The 27,720-nt window shown below is 50.3% G+C and overlaps 2 protein-coding genes across 2 annotated transcripts in view; both read right to left on the bottom strand.

Annotated features, from left to right (window-relative positions):
• The window catches only part of AATF (apoptosis antagonizing transcription factor), a 97,560-nt gene extending 85,399 nt beyond the window's left edge, over window positions 1-12,161 (bottom strand). Inside the window, exons 1-4 of the mRNA XM_082861304.1 lie at window positions 11,986-12,161; window positions 10,749-10,940; window positions 7,895-8,320; window positions 7,300-7,437 (exon numbers count right to left, since the gene is read on the bottom strand). Coding sequence (XP_082717430.1) covers window positions 7,300-7,437; window positions 7,895-8,320; window positions 10,749-10,940; window positions 11,986-12,076 — 847 coding nt within the window. The 5' untranslated portion in view covers window positions 12,077-12,161. The remainder of the gene's footprint in view (window positions 1-7,299; window positions 7,438-7,894; window positions 8,321-10,748; window positions 10,941-11,985) is intronic.
• Window positions 12,162-17,720: 5,559 nt separating this feature from the next.
• On the bottom strand, window positions 17,721-22,943 carry LHX1 (LIM homeobox 1; the record flags this gene model as incomplete). The annotated part of the gene is made up of 5 exons (XM_082859896.1): window positions 17,721-18,377; window positions 18,783-18,948; window positions 20,317-20,594; window positions 20,691-20,917; window positions 22,774-22,943. The coding sequence occupies 5 exons, from the start codon at window positions 22,941-22,943 to the stop codon at window positions 17,998-18,000; spliced, it is 1,221 nt and encodes a 406-aa protein (XP_082716022.1). The 3' UTR covers window positions 17,721-17,997.
• Between the last annotated feature and the right edge of the window lie 4,777 nt (window positions 22,944-27,720).

Raw genomic sequence — 27,720 nt, forward strand, 5'->3', positions numbered from 1 at the left:
TAAAAGGAAAACGAAATAAAATGAGACTGAAAGTAAGGCAAAGGACTGTTGTCTTCCTGAATGCTTCTGTATTATTTATCATATTCATGTATAATTTTAATAAATTGATTTAAGAATAAGTGTTAAGACACAAATAACAATAATAGAGTAGCATCTTTTTGCAGTGGTCAGGTTCTAAAGTCTGAGCATAAAGCAAAAATCAAGTTATCACAAAACTGCTTTAAAAATCCCGAAAATTGCCCAGAAAGTACAGCACCACAGTCTCTGTGCCAGTTCAACATGGTCACTTTCTCCCCTCAAACACTACAGCCACTTCGTTGATTAAACACAAGATGATTACATTTGGGGACCGTGCTGGACAAAGACTGCAGGCTGTAACTGTAACCACTAGATTCGCAGTCTGTCTGACGAGATGCTCACTGGAGAGGTACCCGGAACAAAGAATAACTACGGCAGCCACAGATTCCACCTGCCACCCATGCTTACTCCAGAGCATGAGCACACTGAAAAAGATGGCAGGCAGAATCACTGGCACTACTTAAGCTGTTTCTCTCTCCCTCTTTTTCTTTTGGCCAGGCATATATGGTTAAAGGTGAGTTCATAAAATGTCCATATAAAGAGACTCCAACATACACTGATGTGTATGACTTCACTGTGAATCCAGCGGATAGGGCAATCCTACTACACATGTTACTACTACCACTACGACGATGATGACGACTACTACTTACTATTAGTACCACCTACTACTACTACTGCCTACTACTAGTACTACTCAAGTCCGGGTTGCTTCCTTATCTAACTCATCACAATTAAAGATTGTTTCAGGCCTGAAGACAACCTTAATTCCTAAGAAACCCAAAACAATAAAACAAATGTTCTGATGAGATTGGCTGCAGTAGTTTTCAAGCTTCCACAGCTCTGCGAGCCATCTAGGGCTCATCTTTTCAGAGTGGGTGAAAGAATCTGACACTCTCCTCCTGGGTCCCCCACTCAGTTGCTTTGGAAAAGCACTTGCTCTGTTGACCCTACTTTACTTTCTACATAGTATAAATGCCTAATTAACCACGTTGGACAAATTAGGTAGTAGCTCAACAGGGACCAAAAGTCTTCCTACATAAAACTCATTCTCTAAGAAACAGACCAAACATAGCATAGATTTCAAAGCTGACCAAACATAGCAGAGATTTCAAAGCTAAGTCAAGAGGTATTATGTAAATATCAAACAGAAAGTTATCAAGAAATGATTGCCTTCATTTCTCACCTACAGTTTAGGAAAAATAAGAGGATCAATAATACTCTGTGGTGGGAGTCCAGGAAAACAACTGTTACAGATGAGAATTAAATGGTTATAATTCTTCTAAGGGCCAACTTGGCAGTATCTTCCAAAAGCCTTAAAAAAGAAACAAAAGTATGATCCCTTTGTCCCAGCAACTGAATTTCCAGGAACGTAGATCTGTGCTGTCCAATTCAGTATCCACTAGTCACATGTGGCTACTGAGGACTCGAAATGTGGTTAGCCCAAATCGAGAGGAACTGTAAATGTAGAATACACTCTGGATTTCAAAGACTTGACATGAAAAAACATACATAAGATATCTCATTAGTATTTAAATATTGACTATATGTTAAACTTTTAATATTTCTTATATACTGCATTAAGTAAAATATGTTACAAAAATTAACTTTACCTGTTTCTTTTTACAGTTTTCTAAAAATTTGATTACTAGGAAATTTAAAATTCGTATGTGACTTGAACCATATTTATACTGGACAGTGCTACTTTTAGGCAAAATGCTCGAATATGTATGTACAAGAGTGGTTATCAAAGCATGCTTTATAAAAGTGAAAGGCTGAAATAAACCTGAGTATCCATCAATACAGATTGGCTAAATAAACTGCAGTAAATCAATAAAATGGAATATTCTGTAGCCACTGAAAATGCTGATGTACATCTAAATATACTGACATGAAATATGTTAAGTAGAAAAAAATAAGCTTACAAAATAGTACATACTTGTAAGATTCCATGTTTGTTTAAAAAAGTGTGTGTGTGTATGTGTGTGTAAACACAGAAAAAGGTCTGAAAGGATATTCATCAAAATGACAACTGTTGGTTACCTCTGGGTAGTAAGATTACAGGTAATCCTTATTTTCTTCTTTATGCTCTTATGTATTTTCTGAATTTCTGAAGTAGACATGACATGATTTTATAGTTAGAAGAGTAAAGCTATTTTAAAAAATAATAGCCATCAGCTGAAACAAAAAGATCAATCTTCCTCACACCATTCTGGCTAGATGAAGTCTACAGTAATAAGAGTCCTTAATCCTACACAATGCTACAGTTGGAGAAGCTTGCAAGTGCCTTCGTCCCAAGCAATACTTAAACCTATCCCAAGTAATTACGGATATTCCAGGGTTCTACAGATCATTTGTGAGAACTCTGTCATGAACCCACAAAGCGTTAATCGAGCTAACACTGAAATAGATGTTCATGGATTTGTCACCTAAGGCAACTAAGTAATAACAAAGGGGGAATTTCCCTGACAATATTGGTTGCCTATGGGATAGGGGACTGGGTAGCAGGGGTACGGGGTGGGAAGGAGGATTTTCTCTGCAGAGTCATTAGCATCTTTTGAATTTTGAGCCATGTGAATACACTGCCTACTTAAAAATAAATAAAATTTAAAAAACAAAACCGAAACATTATCTATCAAGATTCCGATTGCCATGACTTACTCAAAATTTTAAAAGTTGTTCTTTAAGGTATTAGTGCTGTGGTCAAATTGGCATTAAAATTTTTAGTCTATTCAAGTCAAAATAGTTGAGGGGCTGGGGGAAGGGCCACAGAGGGATGAGAGGGTGAACTCGAACTAGAAGTGGGAAGATGGGGGGCGGGCACAAACAAAACGTAACTTCTTAACAGTGGAATTTGTGTTTATACTCTTAAGCAAGTAAAAAATCTCAACACTTCCTCTGTATTTATATTACATTATACTGTGTTCTTGGGGGGATTTTGCTTATAGGAAATATCAAAATGTCAACCATTGTTTCTATTAAAGGTCTTCAATGATATTGCATTTTAGACCTATAATGAAACATGGTGCTCACTGCAATCTGTACTGCATCTCATTAAATACATTAATAACATGCATTTCACTAAAAGGTCAACTTATTATGGCTGAAGTTTGGCTTTCCTTTAATCATTTCATTTAAAGCTATAGAGCAAACTCTGAAAAGACAATAGAGAGCGCCTGTTACAGGAATGCTCCCTCAATTCCCCATCCATTCAAACCAGTTATGTTTATTAAGAAATCAGTTAGTGTTTTTGTGTGGGATGATATTGTGATTTTTTTTTTAAATGCTTTTCTCTTAGAGATCCATGCTGATTTACTGATAAAGTGATAGGATGTCTGGTGTTTGCTTCAAAATAAAGCAGAAGTAGGGGGTGAGTTAGTATAAGTAGATGAAATAAGATACGCCGTGACTTGATAAGTGTTTAGCTGGTAAAGGTATATGGGTTCACTATACAATTCTCTCTACTTTTATATAGGTTTGATATATTCCATAATGAAAAGTTTTAAACAACTCATGCTGAGGTTTCCTTAAGTAACATGCCTTTTTCCTTATATACTGCTGCTACTAACATAAAAGAACTGCCTCCTAACGCTACAGAAGTTTTTAAAAGAAAATCAGAGAGGAAAAAGCTAACCTCTTTAGAGGAATGGTTTTGTGCATGGAAAATCCCTTAATTTTGCTAAGGTTACTTCATGACTTACCACTTATGCAACTACTAAAATATCAAAAAATGCCTCTGAAATTATTTCACATCGAGAGGTGTCCAACATGTAATATCAGGGTGATTTGGGGACTAAGTGCGTTGGGGAAGAAAGGAGATATTTGTTTAGTTTCTGAAAAGTAGAGTTTAAGGTGCTTAGGGTACAAAGGCATGCTGCTCGGGATTTAACTGTGGCTAAAATACAGCTGGAAGTCTGCTCTGTTCTAGAGGCTACTGTTAGGACTATGAGAGTAAATGACAGAGCCAAGGAGAGAATATGCCAAGAAAACACAGCCTGAGAAAAGGATCTTAAATGCAGTGAAACTGACACTGAGAGGATAAAAGAGGAGTCAGAAAAGCAGGAGAACCCACACATCACATGCAGTAGCGCCAAAACCTAATGGAAAAATTTCAAGGAAAGGTTGAAAGCTTCACGGAGGCAGCAGCTGGGTCTGGCAATAAGGAAATCTCTGATCACCTTCTCACAGTCATAGAGGCCAAAGCTGAATTCTAAGTATTACACTAGAATATAACACTACTGGGCTTCCCTGGTGGCGCAGTGGTTGAGAATCCGCCTGCCAATGCAGAGGACACGGGTGCGAGCCCTAGTCCGGGAAGATCCCACATGCCGTGGAGCAACTAAGCCCGTGCACCACAACTACTGAGCCTGCGCTCTAGAGCCCGCGAGCCACAACTACTGAGCCTGCATGCCACAACTACTGAAGCCCACATGCCTAGAGCCCATGCTCCGCAACGAGAAGCCTGCGCACCACAACGAAGAGTAGCCCCCGCTCAACACAACTAAAGAAAGCCTGTGCACAGCAATGAAGATCCAATGCAGCCAAAAGTCAACAAATAAATTTATTTTAAAATAATAATAATAAAAGAATATAACACTACCCATTTTCCAGAACAAATGGTTAATTTAAATTATATAGGGAATCGGAACACTAACAAAAAGTCAAAAAACACTGGAGACAGTGGGAACGATGGTTAGTTACAGTGAAGACCGTCATTCACAGGGCTGAACACTGCCAAATGCCTCTTTCTGCAGAAGAGGAGAACACATGTACGTAACATTTGTGGTGTGCAGTGTGCCAGACACTGTGCTAATGCTTTATATCGATTACGTCCTTTAATCTTCACAATCATATTATCCCCATCTTACTGTGGTTAAGTAACTTGCTCCAGGTCACTCAGCTAATCCACTGCTGAGATGGAATCTAAACCCAGGCAGTCTGACCTTACTGTAAGACCAACCACACTGAAAAGAGATTTAATTAAAGAAATTAAGTTCCAGTGTTTGTTCTGGGGTCAGTACAAATTCAGCCTATGTTCCACACCAGCTATATAACATAGTATAAATTGTTCATCCACAGTAATGTAACCAAGAAGTTTTTCTTAAACTCTGCTCACCAAGATAGGGAAATACACAACATATTATATCATATTGTCATAAAGGTAGAAACAAGAATTAGCTACCCTTCAGATGCATAGAAATTCTGGTAACCAGAAAACGCTCCTAGATAACTAATAAGGACCTACTGTATAGCACAGGGAACTCTATTCAATTCCACAATGGCCTATGTGGGGAAAGAATCTAAAACAGAGTGGATATATGTATAACTGATTCACTTTGCTGTACACCTGAAACTAACACAACATTGTAAATGAACTATACTCCAATAAAAATTTCAAAAAAAAGAAAACTCTCCACCCTCCCACCTTAGAATATGTGATACCAAATAAACATTCCTTTCTTCTCCCTCTTCCGCTGCAACCCACCTAGTCAGATTAGGAGACATCTGTCAGATTAACTGGAATTCATCAACGAGGCAAAGAGGCAATTGGTTAAGTACAAAAAGAGATGGGGGAATTCCCTGGCGGTCCAGTGGTTAAGGCACAGCGCTCCCAATGCAGGACACGTGGGTTAGATCCCTGGTGGGGGAACTAAGATCCCACATGCCACATGGCACGGTCAAAAAAATAAAATAAAATAAAAATGTTTCTTTTTTAAGTGTTTAAAATGATCGGAACTGTTGCAAAATAAAAGTTAAATAACATTAAAACAGCTAAAAAACTGAACTGTATCCAAGAGTAAGAATGCGTCCCTTATACCGAGCACTGATAAAACCTTAAAATATCTACATTTTGAGATGAACCCCCAAAAAAGCGGGGACAGGGTTGGCTCAAGCAAGAAGAGTAATGAGTAACAAAATGGAAAAGGCCTTATTGTGAAACATTTAAGACATTTAATCTAGAGTAGTCTTGGTCTAGGTCTCATTCCAAAGGCATACTGGAAATCAGGGCACTAGGGCGTTAAAAATAGCAGAGAAGTGCCCCCAAAATCTCAAAAATGCTGAAAACCACCAAGCTACCATTTATTTGAGGGAAGAAGCGGGGAAGAGCTGGAGGAGGGGCTACAAAAGACCCACCCTCACAGTAACTGCAGGGTTCCTGACTTCAAGTGTGTCAAGACACACAATCTAAAGACGGGCCCTTGGGAAGTAATTCCTAATTAAACCAAGTAGTCCCCGCCAAGAAAGGTTCACACAATTCCTTACCCTAGAAATCCTACCCATTAATCTTAAATGGTTTAAGGTGATTCTAACCAAGAGGCAGAGCCAAATCAGACTGATGTCCTCCTCAGGCCCCTTTCTCAGGCCAACTCCACGATATTATAAAAACAAGTTTGAAAGAGCAAATGACAACACTAAGTCTCAGCGTGCAAGTAAGGGATGGAGATTCCAGCCTCTGTGCGCTCACCCCGCATCTCTCTCCTCGGCCCCAGTCCTCTGGTGCCACTGGGCACCCAGGAGGCAGCCCCTGGATCGTAAGGCAGAAAAGCTGGGGGAGGCTGTCTCTGCCGTGCATGATCGAGCTCTCTAACTTTGGGCGACTCATTCTCTTTGGGCTTTGGCTCTCTCCTCTGTAAAATGAGGGAGTTGGGAGCCAAATAATTGCTAAATTCCTTTGCTCTTCTAAAATTCTTGGACTTTACAGCCCAGCAATTCTCTTTCACAACTTTTTCCTCCCTCTGCGGTCACCATCCTTCATCACCCTCTGTAACCCAAAGGGAGACAGGAGTAAGGTCATCTCAGCATTTTGTTCTAGAAACCACCCAACAAAGAAAGGCATCCTTTAAGCACGTGATATACAAGTTGAACGAACTGACGTTAGTCATTCACTGTCTCCCTTTCGTTCTATGCCAGTGGTTTTTCCCTGAGCACTAAAGCAGTAGCTCAGGGAGCCAAGAGGAGGGGGAGGGGAAAGTGAGAGCAGGGCTGGAAAAAAGAGGAACAGGCATGACTCAAGCACCCAACCTGTTTCGATCAAAGTTGCCTTCATTTGATAAGAGGGTTATACTGCGATTTTTTTTTTAAGTTAAAAATCACCATTTTATACCATATTATGACGAAAGCCAAGTCTTCTCAACTCTGTGGTGCTGTGAATACAATCCCAGTATATCCCAATGAACCCCAGTGGTTCTAAGCATCCCAATATGCGATAAGTATTCTTACTGTTTTTCAAGGCGCTGGCAAATTCTGGGCCACCTTTGTCCTTGAAAATAGGGAAAACATCTGGTTGAGGAAGCTGATTGGTGGTCAGCAGAGCTTTTTGTAGCTTTATCCTTCCTTCCAAGAGCTGGTCCCACAGTGCTGAGAAAGAAAAAAGAATTCCATTCCTCAGTTAATAAAATCTTCCTGGGGCAGGGAGAGGGGGAGGGACTGGAAATCAAAGCAGTCCCTAAGCAGCATGGCTTTATCAGCTTCATGCCATGGAAACACTCTATTTATTACAGGAAATAAATCCGGTGTCTGGACGCAAATTGACTTGCTACATGAGAGAGAGAATGCTACAGCCCAACAAGAGGAGACGCCGCCCTTCCCTTCAACCTTCCACAGCTGCCAGAAGTACTAGAGCAGAACCAGCAAAGCAGCTGAGTGAAGCAACAGCAGGCCAAGCACAGGGGAACAGCGCTTTGGGCCTCTAGGTAAGTGGGGCACGTCACCAACTAATTGGAAGGACACAGGAGACAGCAAACAGCCACAAACAAACAAAAAGGAGATCAAATGTGGACGCTCAAAACAAGCAAACAGCAAGCCGTGTACAAACCTATCTGGTTCTTCACAGCTTGGCCTTTCTCCACTTCCTCGGAAACTTTGACCTCGGAGAAGGTCATCACCACCCCGTCGTCCTCACTGGTCCTGTCTTCGGCCTTGTCTTCCTCACTCTCACCTTCAAAGTCTTCCTCACCACCCCCTTCCTCCATACCACTCTCCTGCTCTTCGTCTTCCTCGTCCTCACTGCTACTGAGGTCATCCATTCCCTCGGTAAACTTTTCAAAGTCACTGATGCTCTGGACACTGAAGCCCGACGCCTTCCTGGAGTGGCTTCTGCTCCTCTTTTTCCAGGTCAGGCTACTGTCCCCATCAGCACACTCCAGTTCCTCAGCACTCATGGCATCCTCACCGGATTCCTCCAGGCCCAGACCGTCTGAATCTCCATCTCCAGACCCTTCCTCATCAGATATTTCTTTATCTAAACAAGGGAGGGAAGAAGGAAAAAAAGAAAAAAAAGTTACCTTAAAACAAACACTAGGCCATATCTTTCATTTTAACTAAAGTATCATGACACCTATCCAAAAAAAAAAGTATTACCATATTCAATGCAACTCAACAAATATTTATTACACATCTACTATCTCTAAAATGCTAAGGGAGAAACAAAAATGAATAAAACATGGGTCCTATGGGATTTCCCTGGCAGTCCAGTGGTTAAGACTCCGCGCTTCCAATGGAGGGGGCTCGGGTTCGATCCCTGGTTGAGGAACTAAGATCCTGAGTGCCACACGGCGCGGCCAAAAAAAAATAAACAAACAAAAACAAACAAACAAAAAAAAACATGGGTCCTATCCTACTGAAAGGCTCTACTGGGAAAGACAGACCCATAAAAACTATAATACAGAGAAGAATTAAAAGCACTTTGACAAGTTTTGGTAATCAAGAGGAGGAAGAGATTTTAGCTGTGGAGCAAGTGAATGTAAGCAAGTTTGTAAGAAAAAGGCAGCCTTTGACCTGGACCTTGAAAAATGGTCAAATTTCATCTGGTGTGAGGGAATTACTGGTTTCCCCAAACCTGCATCTGAAAAAACAGAGTTTATCACTAACTGTCCCAAATGCACAATCTCTGTCACCCTAGTGATGCCTATTAAACACTTATTAAGCACCTATTATGAACCAGCCATGGATAAAAACTAGAGACGGACAAACAGAATGTAATATCTGTGGGGGCGGGTTCACAGTCTGCTAGGAGTGGTGGATATGCATAACCAATAACTACATTACAAAAGCATTAGTACAGTGTATAGAGAAGGGTGAGAGATGGCTTCATGTGAAGGACACATTATAGTTCTACTTATTAAGCATAAGTAACAGGTCATCAGACAGAAAAGAGGGAAGGAAAGGAAAAGCAGCAGATGCAAAGGTCCAGCACACAAAAGTGCACTGGGGTACAGAATGCTGGGATATGAGGCCAGAGAGTTGCTCAGGGACCAAATCAGGAGGGGTCTTGTCTTCCACGGGAAGGAGTCTGAACTTGATCCTTCAGTAAATGGAATATTAGTTATGGCTCCTGATTTTACTTATGCTTGGGGTATCCTGACACTTACAGGTCTTTAGTGATTATCCAATCTCTTCCATGGTAGAACACAGGAAGTATAATCATACAGGGACCTGTTACCAACAACTTTCTTCATAAAATAAAGATTTTTATGAAAACATGATCTCTTAAGTACTTCTTTAAGTAACAATATATAAACTCAAGACAGAGAAGGCTGTCAAAAACATATATACAGAAATTAAGTGCCAAATAGTAAAGAGAAATAATCCTTTAAGTTCTTTAAATGTATGCCATTTCTCAGATAAAGAAATATTCACGGAGTAGTAGTTTAAAGTATAGATCTTAGAGTCAGACTGCCTTATTTGAGTTCCAGCCTGCAATTACTTGATATATGACCTTGAGCAAGTTACTTAACCAATGTGCCCCTCAATTTCCTTATCTGTAAAATGGGGATAAACAGTACCAACCTCACAGGGCTGTTGGGAGGATTAAATGAGATAATACATGTAATGATATGGTGGTTAACATTTTCTGAGGACTTACTATGTACCAGGCTCTTAGAATTTAAAGGACTTACCATAGTGCCTGACACACGGTGAGAGCTCAATAAATATTATACTGGTCCCAGGACTGGTCTGTTTATCATTCTCTAAGCAAAGAATATGAAATGAGCTTATCATCTGGGAGCCCCAAGGACTGTATCAGGGACTACAGCATGGATATCACAGCATGAGCGATTGTTTCTTTTATATTATCTGTGGATTCTCAACATGGTCCCTCTGACCTCTCTAAAGGAAAGCAAATAGCATCCACTCAATAATCACCATATCCCGCCCCCTTCTTCCACTCTGAGAAACTCACAATCTTTAAAACTATAAGCTCACATCCTCCTAACTGTTGCAGGGAACAGGGAAAGACTATGAAATTTCTACAGTGGCAAAAAAATGAGTGTCACAAATTAATATTATCCAGTGACTCGATGCAAGGCTTGACAAACCAAAGGAAAAGGGTCAAAATCCATGAGTAGCGTGCTCATCAGACACAATGCTTTTTCAACACATAGCCCTCTCCAAAATCCAAATATGCAAGGCCTTTTCTCTCACTCCATTTTAGGGTGAGCCATTAGTGCAAACATTAGGAGTATAGCTACTTAATAGCTCCAGACTTCAGAGTCCTTACCAAGTGAAATTCAGTACTTCAAAGGGCCCTTTCTAATGTCAAATCAGTGGTTTCTCCTAAGACAGTAAGTGGGGCATCCGGACTAGTTCTGCAGAGAGCATCAAAAAAATAAAATTTTTACCCCAAAAAATCAGGAAAGAAAGAGTACCATGGAAATACGTCTACTCACCAGATGAACCTGGCAGAGTCTGCTCCCAATGGTCTGCCTTCCAAGCTCTTCTAGAGGTGGTCTTGCCAGAATACCTCTTGTCTGTGTCCAAGAGGGAGGCTGATGCCAGCTTTCTAATGCTACCCACCGCCAGGAAATCATCTTCCCCATCTTCCCCTTCATCAAACCTGTCAATCACTTTGGCAGCAGTGGCTGTCGGGGGAGGGGGAAAAGTAATCAGAATCTCCTGGTTAGAACATACTTTAATGGTAACCCTGTTCAGTCCTTTAAATTCACGCTTGAACGTCCTCTACAAAAGCCCCACCAACTTCCAAGAACAGGGACCTCATCACCTCCCAAGGCAGACCACTTGCTACCTTGCTGCTACAGAAAGCTTTCCTGTACAGAAAGCTGACTCTCTGCATCTACTAGAAGGATATATTTCCATGCCTTGGATCATAGAAAACTAGTCTAATCCCTCTTCCATGTGTGACAGCCAGCTCAAATATTTTAAGTCAGCCATCATCATGTTCTATCCCACTCCAGCCCATCCCTCAGGGAGTTTTTTGGGTTTTTTTTTTTTTTGCATATCCTGGCTAAACAGCCCCAGTTCCCTCAACTAATTATTCCTAAGAAACGGTCCAGCACTCACATTTATCCCTCCGTATTCTCCCTTCCTCACACTTCTCTGACTCAAGCCTAAAGGAGGATTACTCCCAACTAGACCTTGAACATCAGCTTACAGATCAGAAATATCATTCGTCAGCCGCTAAGCAAGTGTGCTGAAGCCTGAAAAGGCTGAAACGGCACCATGGAAGCCTACTTCTTCTTCCTTCATCCTCCAAGTAGGTTCTCAGGGACAGGCAGAGTTTTTTTTAAAAAAGGATGAGAATTTTTCTTCTCATTTCTAACGCAATGCCAGTAAGGGCATCCTGAAAGATAACCTCCAACCTGCTACCAGACTCTGGCTGCCCGCAACAGCACTGGATCAACAGTTAACCCAAGCCTGAGTCCTCCGGACGCTCCGCCCACCCGACCACCAAATCTAGAACGCGCGTCCGAAGGATTCCGAAGGATTCCGAAGCCCTCCTCCCCTGCCCCGGGGGCCAGCCTCCCGGGAAGCAGTTTTCCTCTGCGCAAGGGGAAGGAGAGTAGGCTAGGCGGCGAGGCCCAGCTGCCGGCCCCTCACAAACCGCCCGGGTCCGCACTGGGCCCGGCCCACGGCTCCGCACGTGGCCTTGCCCCCAACAGGCCTCACCCTCCTCCGGGTCGGCCTCAGGATCCGCCTCGCGCGGTCGCGGGTTCAACAACTGTTCCAGCTGCAGCGCTAAAGACTGCGGCCCCGCCATGGTCACCAGGTCTCGCCCTGCGCCGCGCTTCTGAATGTCGCTCTCCCCCTTCCGAGTCCTCTCGCCCAGAGACTGAGCCCCAACACATCCAGGGACGCCCGGAGCCGTGCACCCTGCTCCCGGCCGGCAACTTCCGGGAGGCTCCCGGGAGGGGGCGGGGCTTGCGTTCCTACGTGCGTTGCTAAGATGAAGGCGGAAGCGCCCGGAAGGCTGTCGCGTGTGCGCGTGCGCGTGCGCCGAGGGGGTGTGTTGGGCAGCGCGGGAGCGCGCAAGGGCACGGCATCGCCGCTGGCCCGGAACCGAGACATCCTTGCGTGCAGCCTGTGTCCTCTTGTATAAAGTATGTCACAAGATTTGTCCGAGATTTGCTTAGAAATAAAGTGTAGTGTAACCGTGACCCGTGGTGGCTGATTTGGGAAGGAGGAGGAGTAAAGGGTAAGCGTCTCGAAGCTTACGTGTGCTTTAGGGCACGCACAGACTGGGACCAAAAGAAGGTTTGGCATTTCACAATTTGGAGGAGTCTGGGGCCGGGCACATGCCTCTGGCCCCAAGATGGCCACGATTTGGAAATCGTGCCTCAGGGATGGGCATGTGTAAGTGTGCGGTGCACTGCTGGCATTTTTATTAATAGGAATTAGCAAGCGCTATAGCTGTGCGTAAATAAAGATCGATTCTGTAGCTTCTGCAAGTAGCTTTCTCTGTGCAGGGAAAAGAGGTGGAGTGGGGATTACTCTACTGCACACCCATCGGTATTGATATCCTTGCTGTTCAAGGATGAGGGCATACTCAGACACTTGAAAGTAGTGCACAAATGCGGGAGAACTCAGGTCTGCAGTTAGAGGGGCACAGGTAGACTCAAAATATAAAGACCCAATAGGATCAATTGAACTGCACCCAGGCACATAGAAAAATACAATCCCTTTATATGCTCTTTCCTTCATCAAGCATTCCCTGACTGCCCGCTATGTGGCAGGCACTGCTAAATGAGATACAAAGATGAGTAAGTTAGATTCTCTTCTGGCAGTGATCAGCCTAGGGGGGCAGACAAACATGTGAACAGAAACTGCAAAAAGGGATGATCAGGGGAGCAGAAAGTCGTCTATCCTTCCAGTATCTGTTTGAGGTCACCTGTAAAGACCTAGAAGCCCCTAAATGGACACTGCCTCAAATGGATCCAGGAAACAGGGTCAGGGGTGCCCTGTGCCCTTCCTGGGAACAGCCCAGGCCAGTTGGATCCCACAGTTGAACAGCCTGGGGAACCCTCAGTTCTCCAGTGTCTCCTGTGGAACCCAAGGGACATGAGGGTCCCTGAATTCCCTAGTCTCCATACGCGTCCCCAGCGTCAAGAGCAACAAGAGAACACTTGTTCCATGTCCCCTTCCTAGGTGGCGGCAGGAAGCCCTCAGGGTAGATGCCCACAGACACTGGGAAGGGAAAGCACTCCAGCTAGGATGGTGGCACCGTAGACAAGGCACTGAGGCAAAGAAAACTGCTTTTTACCACCTGCAATAGAATTCAGTCGAAAACAGCTGTAAAACAAAAACAAAACAAAACAAACCATATCCCCTGTAATTGCAGTCTGGTGCCTGCCATCTGGGGCCTCCAGAGTAAAAGCAGGCTCCACGGACTGGGACAGGCATGGCCCCGGGCTTTGAAGGACAAAAATGTTTCCCTCACCCCACATTTAGGAAACTACCTCCCCCGGTCCTCTTCCCTTCCTATTTGGGACACTAATAAGGCTTAGGAACCTAGCCTTGGGGTAAAGAAAGGGGAGAAAAGGAGCCGGGAGGTGAGGCAAGGCAGAGAGCACCTCTAGCTGTCATGCAAACAGGACACTGCTGGATAATTCTGGGCAGAAAATGCCTGCTTCCCTACTCTTCTGTCTCTGTCCAGGCACCTACTGACTTGGGAAGCCTTTTGAGGAAGAAATCAAGACCACTCTACTGCTGTTGCACACAACCCAGGGCCCCCAAAATGCTTCCCTGGCTTTCTCACCCCATCCTGAGAGTAGGGAGGGGCCTCCAGGAGTGGAGGAAAGAAGAAAGAGTTCTAGGACTTAAGATGCAGCTCAGAGATGTGGAGGCAGGAGGCAGCAACCTCCTAAATCCCCTCTCTGGGGGGGTCCTCCCTACTTGATTCTAGTTTCTTGAGAAGGGAGGAGGGTTTTCCTGATGGGAGTGGGAGTGGAGATGGACGGTGGGGCAATTTCAAAAACTCTACCTCTTAGAAGAAATGTAAACCTTGACTGCCCTTGTGATGTGAGCAGATGAGATGAGGAGGGGGATGGGAATAAATGCGAGCATGCTCCGAAAAGAACAGTCCTCTCCAGAGAAGGTCAGAAGGTCTCCCAGTTCATGGTCCCTCTGCCTAAGGGCTGCAAAGTGGCACACAGATGTAGGAAGAGCAGAGGATAGGCAGGGGTGACATTGGATACCACCCCCCCCCATTGTCCCAATCTCCTGTCTGTTCAGGTGACCAGTAGTTTCAAGAGTTTAGGGAAACCATGTTCTTACCTTTCTCTCTTCTCAGATACTATCAAGGGTCCCAGGCCCTTTCCAATGCCTGTCCCGGCTCTCCACGCATCGCCCTCCCCCACCTTGTCTAGCCCTAAAGCAGTTCCCACTTTACCCCATCCTGGAAAACAGAGGTGGGTGAGCTATGCCTCCCTCGTCCAGGGCAGATGGCAGCTCCCAGTCGCTGGAACCCTGAGGGCAGGTGGCTAGAGGCACAGAGGTGGCAGCTTTGAGATGGCTGCGGGGAGAAACCAGGCGGCCAAGCCCAGGCAGGAGAGGAGACTGCGTTGGGGGTCGGAGGGGACCGCCTGGGTGCTCCCCTCCCACCCGCATGCCTCCCCGGGGAGCGCCCAGGCGCAGTGCGATGGTGCAGCGCTCCTCGGTACCTCAGGGCCAGAGGTGGGCAGCACAGCTCTGATGGGAACAAGAACAGTCCCTGACATCCCTAGACCTCCCCGCCTCGGGCGACTCCACATTTGACTGCTGAAGTTTGCCACCTGTCCAGGGATTCGTTAGGGCTCTGGACACAGCTTCCAAGGGGAAAGACCGAGCTGCTGCCAGAGAGAAGTCAGAGAGAAAAACTGCGTCCACACCGAGCAACCAACTCTAAAATGCTTATCAAGTACCGGATTCCACAATAAGGCTGCTAAATAATTCAGCAGCCTTGATAGGAAAATGTGGCTTCCCAATGAGCATACGTTCAGTTAAATGAATGTCTTTAAAGGAGGCTGGCTATAATGAATAAGTTGGCTATGATTTAATGTATATAAATGCTAAACGGGCAAAAACAAGGCGATCTGCATACAAAGCAGGTAAATGTGCTGCATGCAGAGGCTGGGAGTTTCAAAAGTCTCCCCAGTATTTCATAAATTTGGATTTCTGAAAGAACACTGTCACATTCCACCCCATAGTCCTCCCCATTGAATAAGCTGTCATGTGGATGCAGGGAAATATTTATTTTAAACCCTTCTTAGCAAGAAAGATACACTTGGTTGTGTCTTAACAAAATATAAAAACAACACTGGAAATTGCATACCATTTCATGTAAAACCCTTGATTTAAAAAAAAAAAAAAGGAAATAAAGAATCCAGACTGAAATGTAGGTGACATGGAAAAGAAATTCTGGAACTGTGGTAGTGTCTGATAGTAAAACACACACATGTATTTCACAGCAGATAAAATATTTAAATTCCTTCCATGTTTAATGAAGACTTGGAAGGGATTGAACTACTTTTCAGAACCTTATGGCAACTCTCAGTTGAAATCTGATTTCTATATTGGTTATTTTTACTCCTCTTTCAGAGAAAGTAATATGTATCTTGTGCCAAGCAAAATCGTTTTCCTTCTGGGAAACTTCAAATGAAACAAATACTATAAAACAACTATTTCACATCAGTTCTGTGAAAGGGATTAAAGTATTTCATTTATAGCTGTGCTGTACATTCATTTTATGTTATCTTTCAAACCACCAAGTTAGAAAGCAGGATTATCTATGGAAAATGAATTGAAATAGAAAAGGACCACCTCTAACTACCTATTTATAGGTAACTGACGTTCAGAAATCTGGTTTTGCCTGTTTAGAGGGGAGAGGGAGAGAGTGCATGGGGTCTCATGCTTAATGACAGACTGGGACCACTCATTTTTAGCCATGGATTTGATTTCTATTTCCAGTTCTATATTAACTTATTGGCAAACATCTCCTCAATTGTATCCGTTAAAATTCACAGAATGCAAATCTGTAGTTAATAACAGCAGGAAGGCACAGAGAAAAGCTTGGTTGGCATTAGCAAAGGGGTTCAACTACAGCCAAGGTAAAAACAGATCCACCAGTCCTGTCTCTCTTCCTCCTGGCTTCTGAGAGGTCATTCGGCTCCGTCACAGCTCAATTCTAGTTATTAAAACATCAAATAACACACCAGTTATCTAAACATCAGATTTTCTATTTTTATTAAAAACTCACAAATTTATTCAACATGTTTTCTTTCATACAGTGAATGGTCTAATATGCACTGGAGGTCACACAAGCTTAGGTTTATCAGAACAATAAAAGACATACGAGAAATTTAATATATAAAGAAAAAAGTAGCAGCTGTTGACTGCATATTTGACCATAAAATTTAAATATTTTGGACTTTTATTTTAAAGACACAAAAATAAAACCTGTGTGGGTCTATATAAGTCATATTAACAATTCCATGAATGTTCAACAGGACTAAAAATTAGCAAAGATGGTTTTTTTTTTAAACCTTGTAACACTTTTTTTTTTTTTAACACTTTTTCAGGTTGTGGTGCCAGGCACCTTTACAGTATTTGTGCTATAATTACTCTATTTGGCAAGTGTCTGAATATCACGTTTTCTCTTTGCCTTGTGTAAACAACACCTTTTTACATACTAGCACAGTGAGCTGTAAACCCTGTAAATCTGTCAGAACATCTACAGGAAAAGAAAATGAACAATTTTGGTTGATTGCTCAAAACATTTTGTTTTGAACAAGAGGTTTCAAAACAGGATATATTAGTAAAACACTGAACTCCTGAATTTAACGTTATACGTAAACAGTTGACTGTTTTTAGTTCAATAGTTTTTTTTTTTTTAATTTTGTGTGTCTGAAGGTAGAATACTTTTCTTGTACAGCTGATGTTCAAGTCATTTTACTAAGAGGTCTGGCTGGAGACCATCCTATTGTGTGTGTGTGTGTGTGTGTGTGTGTGTGTGTGTGTGTGTAGAGCTTTGTGAAGGTAGAAGAGTTGATACTGAGGGCTTTACATTTAGAATTTTGCAATTTTGGCAAAAACAAAAAAACCAAAAAACCCAGAGAGACAAAAAATATATATATATATAGTCCCACCTGATGCACAGCAGGTCGGCGTTTCTGAAGCTATAAGTTTGTTGTCGCTGTTGCTGAACTCTGAGACAACACTAATAAATTTCCCAGAGCCAGAACCCTCCTGGCTGGCCCGGGAGCGCCCCGGCCGCTCCACCGTCCTCAACCGGCTGCGGGCGCAGCCTCTCTCCCCGCGGCTCCTGGCGTCACCACCGACTGGCCGCCTCCCGCGGCTGCCGTGGGTGTTTTTATGCAGCCCGCCGGGCTCTCGCTCACGCCGGCGGTGTCTGTCCAAGAATCCGGGTCCAGGTGGGAGGTGGGGAGAGGTCTGCGTTTCCCTGCGGGAGCCCCAGTTCTGCACCTTGCCAGCCAGCGCACGGATCCCAGTTTTACCTCCAGGCGGATTTGGATTCTATTTCGTGTCCCCCTTTCCCATCCGGTATCCCCAGACGGAAAATGACACCCCAAGCTGGAGGAAGTGGGGGGGATGACTTGCTTTTATGGTTTTTTTTTTTTTCTGTTTTTCTTAAATAAAGGTTCGTTTCTGTACAACCACGAACTCCGCGTACCGTGCGCGACTCCGCTACCACACGGCCGCCTCGTTCATTTCGGGGGGGTGAGACAGGTGGTTTCCGTAGCTCGCCCCGCCGTTGACCGACAGCGACGAGAAGGGTGGGCTGGGCCCGAAGACCTCGGCCGACATTGAGTGGAGAGGCCCGGGCAGGCTGGGCTCGGGGCTGGGCGAGTCCCCGGGAGGATGCGCCAGGATGTCGGTGAACCGCTGAGCCTCGCTCGACGGGTGGTGGCCGGGCAGCGGGTGCTCCAGGCCACCCAGGGGTGTCCCGGAAGGCCCGGACGACGGCACGAAGGGCAGGTCTACTGGCGTCTGAGCCTGCGAGGACGGGGGGCCTTGCGGGAAGAAGTCGTAGTTGCCTCCGGGAGCGTAGTACTCGCTCTGGTAATCTGCGGAGCAGCGAGGAGGCTGTCAGGGTGGGGCCCTGGGTGGGGCAGGGTGACAGGGCGGGAAGGCGTGCCCGCGAGCCGGCTGGGGAGGGCGACTCGGGGAAGTCGCCATTCGCCCGGCTCCCCTGCCGGGCCGGAAGGACGGACAAGGCTGGGTGCGAACGCTGGAGCTGCTCCCTACCTGCCCATTCGCCTCATTCAGGGTCGGGAATTCGGTCCGGTCTCACTACCTCCCCTCGATTTACTCCCCAGCCTCCACCCATCTCTTCCCTACTCTCTACTTCTCTATAGAAAGCCAGAAGCGCCTCCGCGCTGCCACCCGCTTCCGACGAAGCCAACCCCGCCCGCCCCGCCCGCGCCCCGCCCGCGCCCTGCCCGCGCCCTGCCCCTAGGCAGCGCACCCACCTCCATAGAAGGAGAAGGGCCCGTTGGGGATGAGCTCGCCCGGCTCCAGGCGGTCCACGAGCGGCCGCATCCGGCGCGGACTGCGGAAGAAGGCGTGGCGCCTGGCGCCCAGCGCGCTTAGCTGCTTCATCCTCCGTTCCTTTGACCGTCGGTTCTGGAACCAGACCTGAAGCACACACGCGGTGGGGTGGTGAGGCCCCGGAGACGCCACCTCCACCTCCGACTTCGGGTGCGCGGCTGGACCTGGCCCCTCACCGCTTATCTCGCGGATTCCGGGCCGTGTGGTGTGTCTGTGTGTTGTATATGGCGGGGGGGGGGGGGGGGGGCGCGGTCTCTGAGTAGGACCGCGCAGGGTGGCCCTTGAGCCCATGGTGAACAGGATTCCCGTCAGAGGAACTGGGCAAGCCGCCCTGCTCAACATGAGGCAGTTGGAGTTGTTTCTAATAATTCCACCGACACAGTTACAGTTTCCCGGGGGCTGTACACACCGAGGCTCAACCTCCCCAAATAGTATCAGACACATAGCTTCCCTTTCAGGGACCCTGGCAGCCCCCTCCCCCGCATGATAGTGACAGAGATCCAAACAGCCTCCTGTTGACACTCAGTCTCCCAAAGATAGTGACACCAAAACCCACAGTCTCCTTTTCCACCCACGTACAATCTCCCAGTGCCAAACGTACTTATCCACAGCCTTTCACTGGTAGTGACACAGACATGCAGCCTCCCCTTCACCTGCGCACAAGATTGCACAACCTTTCAGAGGCACAGGGCCCCCGTGGAGGGCAGCCTGAATAGTGTGCCCATGCACACAGCCTCCCAGGCACATCCACCCATACCCTCGCAGAGCCTCCAGGCACCGGACACCTAACCTTGGGCCCAAGACTCGGGCCCGGTTCACACGCAGTCTCAAGACCTCACAGCGGGCACCTGCGCAGCTGCCTGGATGGCCACCTCCCATCCCACGCTACTCTAGACAGGCCGAGGTACAGCTGACTCCCACCCCGACCACCTTCCCTTCAAACCTGGACAGCCCACCTCTCTTCGGAGGGGAAGTCTCTGCTCTGGGGCTTGTTTAACTGGGGCAAGAGACCCACAAAGTTGGGGGTGGGGACCCGCAGAGGGAGATCACGTTGTGCAGAAGCCAGCGGAACCGATTAATTCCGAGAGGCACAGTGACCTCTTAGCTCCTCCCGAACAGGGGTGGCAGTGCAGACAGATAGGTCCCAACTCCGTCGCAGTGTCCGACAGTGTCCCCTCCTCCAGCCTCATGCTCCCCGTCCCTCCCCCACCGTCACCACTCTCACCTGCGCTGGACCAGGAAGACAAGGAGGTATAGGGAATTCCAGATGCTCTACGCATCTGGCGACGCTTTGAAGTTCGAACCGGGTAGGGTTGTGTCTGGGCCTCTCCCTCCCCCTCCGCCAGCCTACAGGGACTCACTCTCCTCCTCAAAACAGCCCCCCGCCCCAGCTCGGCCTGCACGGAGTAGCTGTGTGGGCCTCTAGAGAACTGAGTGGCACGCTGGGGCCCTGACCTGAATGACACGCATGTTGAGGCCAGTCTCCTGAGCCAGCTGCTCGCGGATGTGGCGCGTGGGCTTGGGTGTAGCGGCAAAGGCGGCCTTCAGCGTCTCCAGCTGCTTGGCTTTGATGGTGGTGCGCGGCCCTCTCCGCTTGGCCCCCAGGTTCTGGTCGTCGTTCTCATTGCTGCCGCCTTCCTTGTCTGACACATTGGCGCTCTCCGAGTCCTTGGCGTCGTCCTGCGACGGGTCTTGGGAGTCCGGAGACAAACTGGGGTCACTGCCCGTGGTGGCTGGGGAGAGGGAAGGGACAGGTGAGCAGCGACCTTGGCAGGCCTTCCTCCCCCAGGACCCACCCGCCCCTAAGGAGCCGGGAATTAGGGCCTCACCTGAGTGGAGGCTGTTCTCTTTGGCGACACTGCTGTTGCTTAGGTAATCCTCTTTGCAGACGAACTTGTTCTCATCGATGATGTAGAGCTCCTCGCCGGTGGAGAGCTGCTTGTTACACATCATGCAGGTGAAGCAGTTCAGGTGAAACACTTTGCTCCGGGCTCTCCGCACCAGGTCGCTAGGGGAGATGCCCTGCGCGCAGCCTGCGCATTTGGTACCGAAACACCTGCAGGCGGGCAGGTTGGCAAGGGCCAAGGGAAGACGGAAACAGGGAGAAAGGCGATAGAGAAAGAAAGTGGAGGAAGAAGAATAGGAAAGAGGAAAAGGAGAAAGAGAGAGAGAGCCAAAAAGAGAGGCAGAATGCCGATTAAGCAGGCAAGAAGGCAGGAGAAAGTGCGGGGCACCAGTGAAAAGTCAGGGAGGAGATACACATGGTTAGAATGATGGAGTAAGGAGCTCAAGCTGCCCCCACCCCTAGCCTCACGCCCAGCGTTGTCCCAGAGGGAAAAAGCGCTGCCGAAGGCGGCAAGGTGGCGACGGGAAGGGAGAGGGAGGCACCTATTTTCCGATTAGATTCAGAGAACAAAATTAGAGCGCCATACACCGCTTTTCTCTATATTGCCTCTCCTTCGTCGAAAAAGAAGGTGCACACGGGCTCGGGGTTGGCAAGGTCCGGTCCAGCCGCGGGTAAACAAACAGCCGCGGGAGAGCCCGGATGGCCACAGCCAGGCCGTCGCCACGTTCAAGCCCAAAGCCCAGCAGGTTGGCGCAAGCTAGACCGCATGGGGGCTCTAGGTGCCGGGCCGCGCTTCGCGGGAGCCAGGCTTCTGGGGCCCACTGGCAGTCGGCACCGTTCGCCGCTCCCTGGCTCAGCTCCCGCCAGTAGCGGGAGGCCCGGCAGCACCGGCCGAGGCCCAGAGGCTCAGCCTGCGTTTGCTCTCGGCAATACCAGCGGACAGAGCTTTGCTCCATGGTCCGCCCCTACCAGAGCCGCGCATCCCGGGGATGCACTAGGGACAGCGCGTCCCAGGCCTCTGAGCAAAGCGACCCGGGTGGCTTCGAACCCCCACTCTGTCCCCCAGTTTGATCTGTTACCACAAACTCAGAGAAAAGCAGAGACCAAGTCAGCCAAGTAAACTGGGAGATTTCAAACGGGCACAAGGGAATTTCAATTCGAGTTTGCTCCAGTTCTCTGTTGACTTGTGTGTTGTGTTGTGTGGACTTGGTGGCAAGATAGTAACTTTAAGAGGATTCAATTAAAATGCTAAACGGAGGAGGGCTGTCGGGAGAAGTCCCCCGGCTCCGACGACCCGGGTCTCGGCTTTTCCCCCAGGTTTCGGCAAGGAGGTGGCGGGCTGTGGCGGGCAGAGCCTGGGAGGGCTCCGAGCGGAGCCTGCGCCTCAGAGCTGAGGTCGGCGCTGGGCGGAGGCCGAACCTCCCGCCAACCCAGGCAGCCGGGTAAGGTCTAGGCTACCGTGCAGTAGTGTGCCCAGGTCGGCGCTGGGAGGCCCAACCGGGTTTCAGGAAGACTCTGGGGCGTGCAGGATAGGCACCATGGCCGAGCGCTTCCCTGCCGCTGCCACCGCAGGCGACTCATACACTCCGTGCAAAAGGCTCGGCGGTTCCCGCCAAGACTTCGCGGAGACGGAAAAGACAGTGGCATGGAGCTAGCCTGGGCTTCTAAGCTCAGCCTGGAGGACGAGCAAAGCCGGGAGGCCCGGAGGATGCAGTCGCTGGAGAGCTCTGCGAGGGGAAAGGCAGGAGCCGGGGCTACACCTCCTGAGGCTGAGCTACCTCTTTCCAAGCTTGGAGAGGCTTCTGGCTCAGAGGCGAGCTCAGACCCTTTCTTCCCAGGCACGTGCAACCAAGCCCGGACCCACAATTTCCAGGACGAAAGCAGGCCGCGTCCCGGGGAGCCCAGCGCGCCAGCTGGTGAAGAGGCGGGAGCCCCCGGGACTTGGCTGCCCTCTCCAAAGGCAGCTCCTAACGCGGCCGCCGCGGCCACGCTGACCTCTGATCCGAAGCTGGCTGGGAAGGGCCCGCGGGGAAGGAGCAGCAGAGGCGCGCGAGGTAAGTACTCACCGGAAGAAGTCGTTTTTGCAGTAGAGCTTGCCTTCCCGGGAGAAGCACTTCTCGGTCAGGTTGCATTTACATTCACAGCACTGGACGCACTTGACGTGCCAGGCCCTGTCCAGCACGTTCAAGAGGAAGCGGTCCAGGATGGGCCTTTTGCAGCCGGCACAGTGCACCATGGTCTTTGGTTTGGTCGGGTGAGGCCCGGAGGGAGAAGCGCAGGTAGAGCCGAGGGGATGATTCACCAAGACGACCGGCAGGAACTCCCCAGCCCCTCCAAAATGGGGAGACACACTTGGCAGTGCAAACCGAAACCCGCGCCGTAAAATCAGAGAGAGGGAGGAGGCTGATGGGGGTTGGGGGGCGCCTCGGTGGAGTGTGCAGCCCGACAGTCCCGGGGCCCCGGGGCACAGCAGCGCCGCCGCCGCTCCTGGGGCGAGGAAAGAGTCTCAGGCGGGCGAGAAAGCGATTCTTCTGCCCAGAGCCCGCGAAGGAGTGAAGGTCACCGAGAACGGCGACGGGAACGGAAATAAATAAATAAAACGGAGTCGGAGAAGGAAGAGGACGACACGGCGAGCTCGGCTTGCAGGGAAAGCGCCGCTGAGTTCTCTCGGGCTTGAGGTAGAGCTGTCAGAAGTCAAAGTGCATCTGCTTTTGTCGGGGTATGAGGGCGGGTGTGTGTGTGTGCAGGGCTGCCCGTCACCGGAATTTCCCCTCCTCTTTTTATAAAAAGAGAAAAACCAAACGAGTAGGGAAGCTTTGGATCCTAAACTGTCGACCTCGCGCAACGGGTCGGGACGCCCTGGGAGCCTGCGGTGGGCCTGGGGGAGGGGGCGGGGGCAGGCCGCGGGGGAAGGGAGGGAGGGAGGAAAGGAGGAAGATCTCGTTGTTGATTGTTGTTGTTGCTTAGGTTTCCCCCCTTCTGGAGAAGTGTTTGTGTCAATCGAGAGTGAGAGGGACAACTCCGGGCGGACGCAGCCAGGTGCGCGCGCCCGCTCCCCACCGCCCCAGCCCCGTCACCTCGGCCCGTGGCCTGCCTGGCGGCCTCCGTCTCCTCGGGACGGCCCTCCCTGCGCCTGGACTCCTTCGGGGAGGGGGTGCCGTCTGGCTCCTCACCGCGCCTGGCCGTGCATCGTGGCTCCAGTAGCAACTCGCGGCCGCCTGGGCGCGCAGCCCCACATCGCTCGGCCCACGCTCCAGCTGCCTGCGTGCAACCCCACAGTCTCTCGACTTTTCTTTTCCTTTTCCCCTCTTTTTTCGTTGTGATGGCAAATCTGGGTTTCCTTTCTAGCCTCTTTCCTTCCTTCCTTTTTTTTTTTTTTCTTTTCTTTTGTAGCGGGAGGAGTCGGGGGGAGGGGAGTAGCTTGAAGAGCTTTTTAAAAAACGTCCTGGTGCAGCGGCTACAGTTCTGTGCGGCTGGAACAGCTCGGCACGGGCCGCCGCTCTCGCCTTCCGGGCCGCAGTTCGTTGTAGGCTGTCCCCGGACAAGCGTCCCTCTGTCCCTGGTCTCCTGGCCCAGTCCGCCGCCCCGGCGCGTCTCTCCCCAGTTCCGGCGGCTCGGTCACTGCTCCTGGCTGTTGGCTGGGCTCTGGAAGCCCCCTCGCCTTAATGCAGCGCCCGCCGACGTCACGGCGGCCTGCGACCAATCAGCGGCTCGCGGTCCCTCTGTAAACCATTCTGCATCCCCCGGCTGGGGAGAGTGCCGGGAGACCGCGTTTAGAGGATCAGTGGCGGCGGCAACCGCGGCCCGGCGCGGTGCGGGCGGCGGGCAGCGAGGTGCCCGGGTCCCCTGCTGCTCCGGTAAGGCGTCGGTTTCGGTGGGAGAGACTGAGAGCGCGCGGGAGTAGGCGCAGGCCTGCTGGAGAGGGGCAGTAACCCAAGATCGAGCCTTGTTGGAGGTTGGGGTGCAGCTGGGTCCGGGAGCCTCGGCGGCCCAGGTGCACTCTTTGGCTTTGCAGTTCAGCGGGTGCTGGCTTTTTTTTTTTTTTCCTCTTGCTTTCTTGGCCTAGAAGTTTGCCCCGGGCGCAGCGCTTGTCTTTGGGGGAGTTGGGCGGGGGAGGGCGTTTGGCAGCAGAATCTCCTTCCTCCGGTCCCTCCTTCTGTGCCCCCTCCTCCAATCCATCCAAAGTCCACAGGGTCCGGGTCTCTAGGAGATCTGGGTGTCTGTTTCCCGCAGCGCAGTCTTGGAAAGTTGATTCCGGAGGTTTCCTGGTGGGGCGGGGGAGACCGGAGGCGCGGCGCCGGGGCGGGGGAAAAGAGTGGGTGGGGAAGCGCCTCGGGTGAGGAGTTGCAACCCCGGCGAGAAGTTGTGAGAAAACTGTGATCCGGAGACACCTTTTCCATACAAAAACAAAAGACTAGGCGGGAAACCGTGGGGCAGTAGCGGCGGCTGGGGGGTGGTGGTACTGACGGTGGGAACGGGGACGTCCTGGGGGCTCCACGGCGAGGCTGCAGGGGATTGGGGTGTGCAGAGTACGGGCCTGGCCGCCCTGTCCCCTTTTCCAGGCTCCGGGCTGGCACCAGCTTCCCCGGACAAGCGCAGAACAACCTCCGGTAGTTCACGTCTTAGGCAGCCTATACTTCCCTAATTTTCCTCAGGGTATAAACTAGGGACCACTGCCCACGGGGGCAGATTTTCCTAGAAGTAGAGGTCGGGTCCGGGTCCTGAGACTCTTAGCCTCGAAGAGTCACTCTAGTTGCGCGGCCCACACCCATCAAATACCAAATTCCGTTTCGACAGCACCATTTCTATGCCTAACCGGGACTTCTCCCCAAGTGAAATCTGAAGATGGCAGGGCCGGGCAGTCCCGCATTTGCTCCTTGTTTTTGTTTTTGGGGGACAGGGGTGTTAGAAAGGCGCATTTGGCCCTAGTGTAGAAGGAAATAGGATGGGCAGCCAGCCAGCAAGGTCTAGCCGGTATTTTGAGAATGGCCTTTTGACCCCCCACGCGGTGCTGGGTTCAGACATCCCACACAGGGCCGGAGCTAAGTTGGGGGAAATGCGCCCTGCAATGCAATTGTTGTGAACGTGGCAGGCAAGGAAGCCAGTTCTTTGCAAAATGGAATACCCTCTTCGAACGAACCGGTTAGCCACTACAGCGAATTTGGTTTGCGCTCCGTGGACTGGGATTTTAGGACTCTGCCAACACGCTTTTCCCTCCTCTAAGCCTCCGCCCGCCCAGCCCTGCACCCCCGAGGCCCGCCGGCAGCCCCCGCCTTGCCGCCCGCGTCACCTTTTCATTGGAAGCCGAAGCCAAGACCGGCAGTGAGGCTCTTTGGCGCTCCGCCCATCTTGACCTCTGGGCGCGAGGGCCCTTTCGCCTTCTCCGCACCCCCTCCACACACACCTGGCCTCTGGCTCCCCACTGCGGGGAGGGCGGCGTTGGGGCTGGTTGTCTCTTGCAACAGCCCCCTACACGGCTCTCTCCCAGGCCGGGGCTCAGGGCAGAGCTGGGGATGCGGAGGGCGGTTCTCCAACCCAGCAGGCCGGCTTCGAAGGATGCGACTTGGCTTTGTGCTTTTCCCGCGGACCCGGCATTTCCAGCAGCCAGCCGACCCGTAGCCCGCACTCCAGGACCCGGGGAGGCGCTAAGAGCTGCGTGGCGCGGGGTCCTCGCCTCCTCCACCCTGACCCGGAGGCACCTCCCCAGTCCGCCGCGCCGGGTGAGGCCCGCAGGAGGGGGTGGTCCTGTGAGCGGTCTCCACGCTCTCCCCACCACGCCCCCACACCCCCAGCTGTCTTGGTTCTCGCCGCCAGCGCCCTCAACTCAACCGCCCCTTTCTGGAATCTATAGCGGACCCTGTCCCGAGTGGCTCCACCCCGCCCCCGCCCCAGCTGGGCTCCTTCTCATGCAAAGCAGAGGGACCGCGGGGGTGGGGGGCAGTCGGCGGGGACTTACGGGGCGACAGCTGGACCCGGCTGCCGGCCCTTCCTGAACCCGAGGCCTGCCGCCTCCTTTTGAGTGGGCTGGAGGAGGTTTGTTGCAGCCGTTTGGGGGTGAGGGGACCTCGACGTGGGGACAAGAGGGTTCCCCCCTGCGGGCGGACTAGCGCGGTAAGGGAGTTGAGGGCGAGGGCAGGACGCGGACTCTAGACCATCGGGCTCCGAGGTCCAGATGGCTCAGTGTACGGGTCCACGGGAACTAACCCCGGTGTCTCGCAGGGCGTCAGGGAGAGCAACTCGAAGCGCGCTTCCTGGCTCCTGATTCTAGAAATTTAAGTCCAATTTTAACACCTCCAAGGCGACCGCACAGTAGATTAATATGTTTTTTTCCCCATTTCCATTGAGCTTTTATTTTAAAATGTAATTGGTCGCAGAGACATGGAGAGAAAACTGACCGTCTCCGAAGCTTCTCAGCTCAGCTCTGCTTTTAACCCATGTCTGCTCAGCCAGGAGCACCAACCTTGCCTCCCCGCCCTCTCCGCCACCCTTACTGCCTGCGTCCTGAAGTCCGCAGGCGCTTTCTCCCCAGAGCTCTCCACGTCTCCCACACCCACAGCCACGCACAGCGCCCGGCTGCCAGGTGGTGTAAGTCCTGCACCGGGTGCCGGGAGGGGCAATCTGCCGCCCAGTCATCGCTCAGTGGCCGCAGAATCCTCTGAACCTCATCCCAGGCGCTCTTGGAAAAGACCCCAGAGGGCCCTGGAAGCGGCTTTCACATCACAGGTTTCTGCTATGAGAATCGCCTTGAGGATCAGCCCAAGAGGAGGGACCTGGCCCGGAAACGGGCCATGGGAGGGTTCTGCCAGCTCTTCCCAGACGCCCTGCAGTTGGGGGGCTGTAGGGTCCCCCTCCTGCACCCGCTTTCTTCCCGCCGCCTCCTTGATTCCGAGCCCTACATGGCCACCCTCCCCGAGGAGTGGCTTGGGAGGCCCAAGGACCCGAGCTTGCCGACAAGGTCGGCTGCTGTTGGTCCCGATAACGCCCACCGCCCCGGCCGCTTCCCTCCTCGCCCA

The sequence above is a fragment of the Leucopleurus acutus genome (genome assembly GCF_964270905.1).
Source record: "Leucopleurus acutus genome assembly, chromosome: 19".
Lineage (NCBI taxonomy): Eukaryota > Metazoa > Chordata > Mammalia > Artiodactyla > Delphinidae > Leucopleurus > Leucopleurus acutus.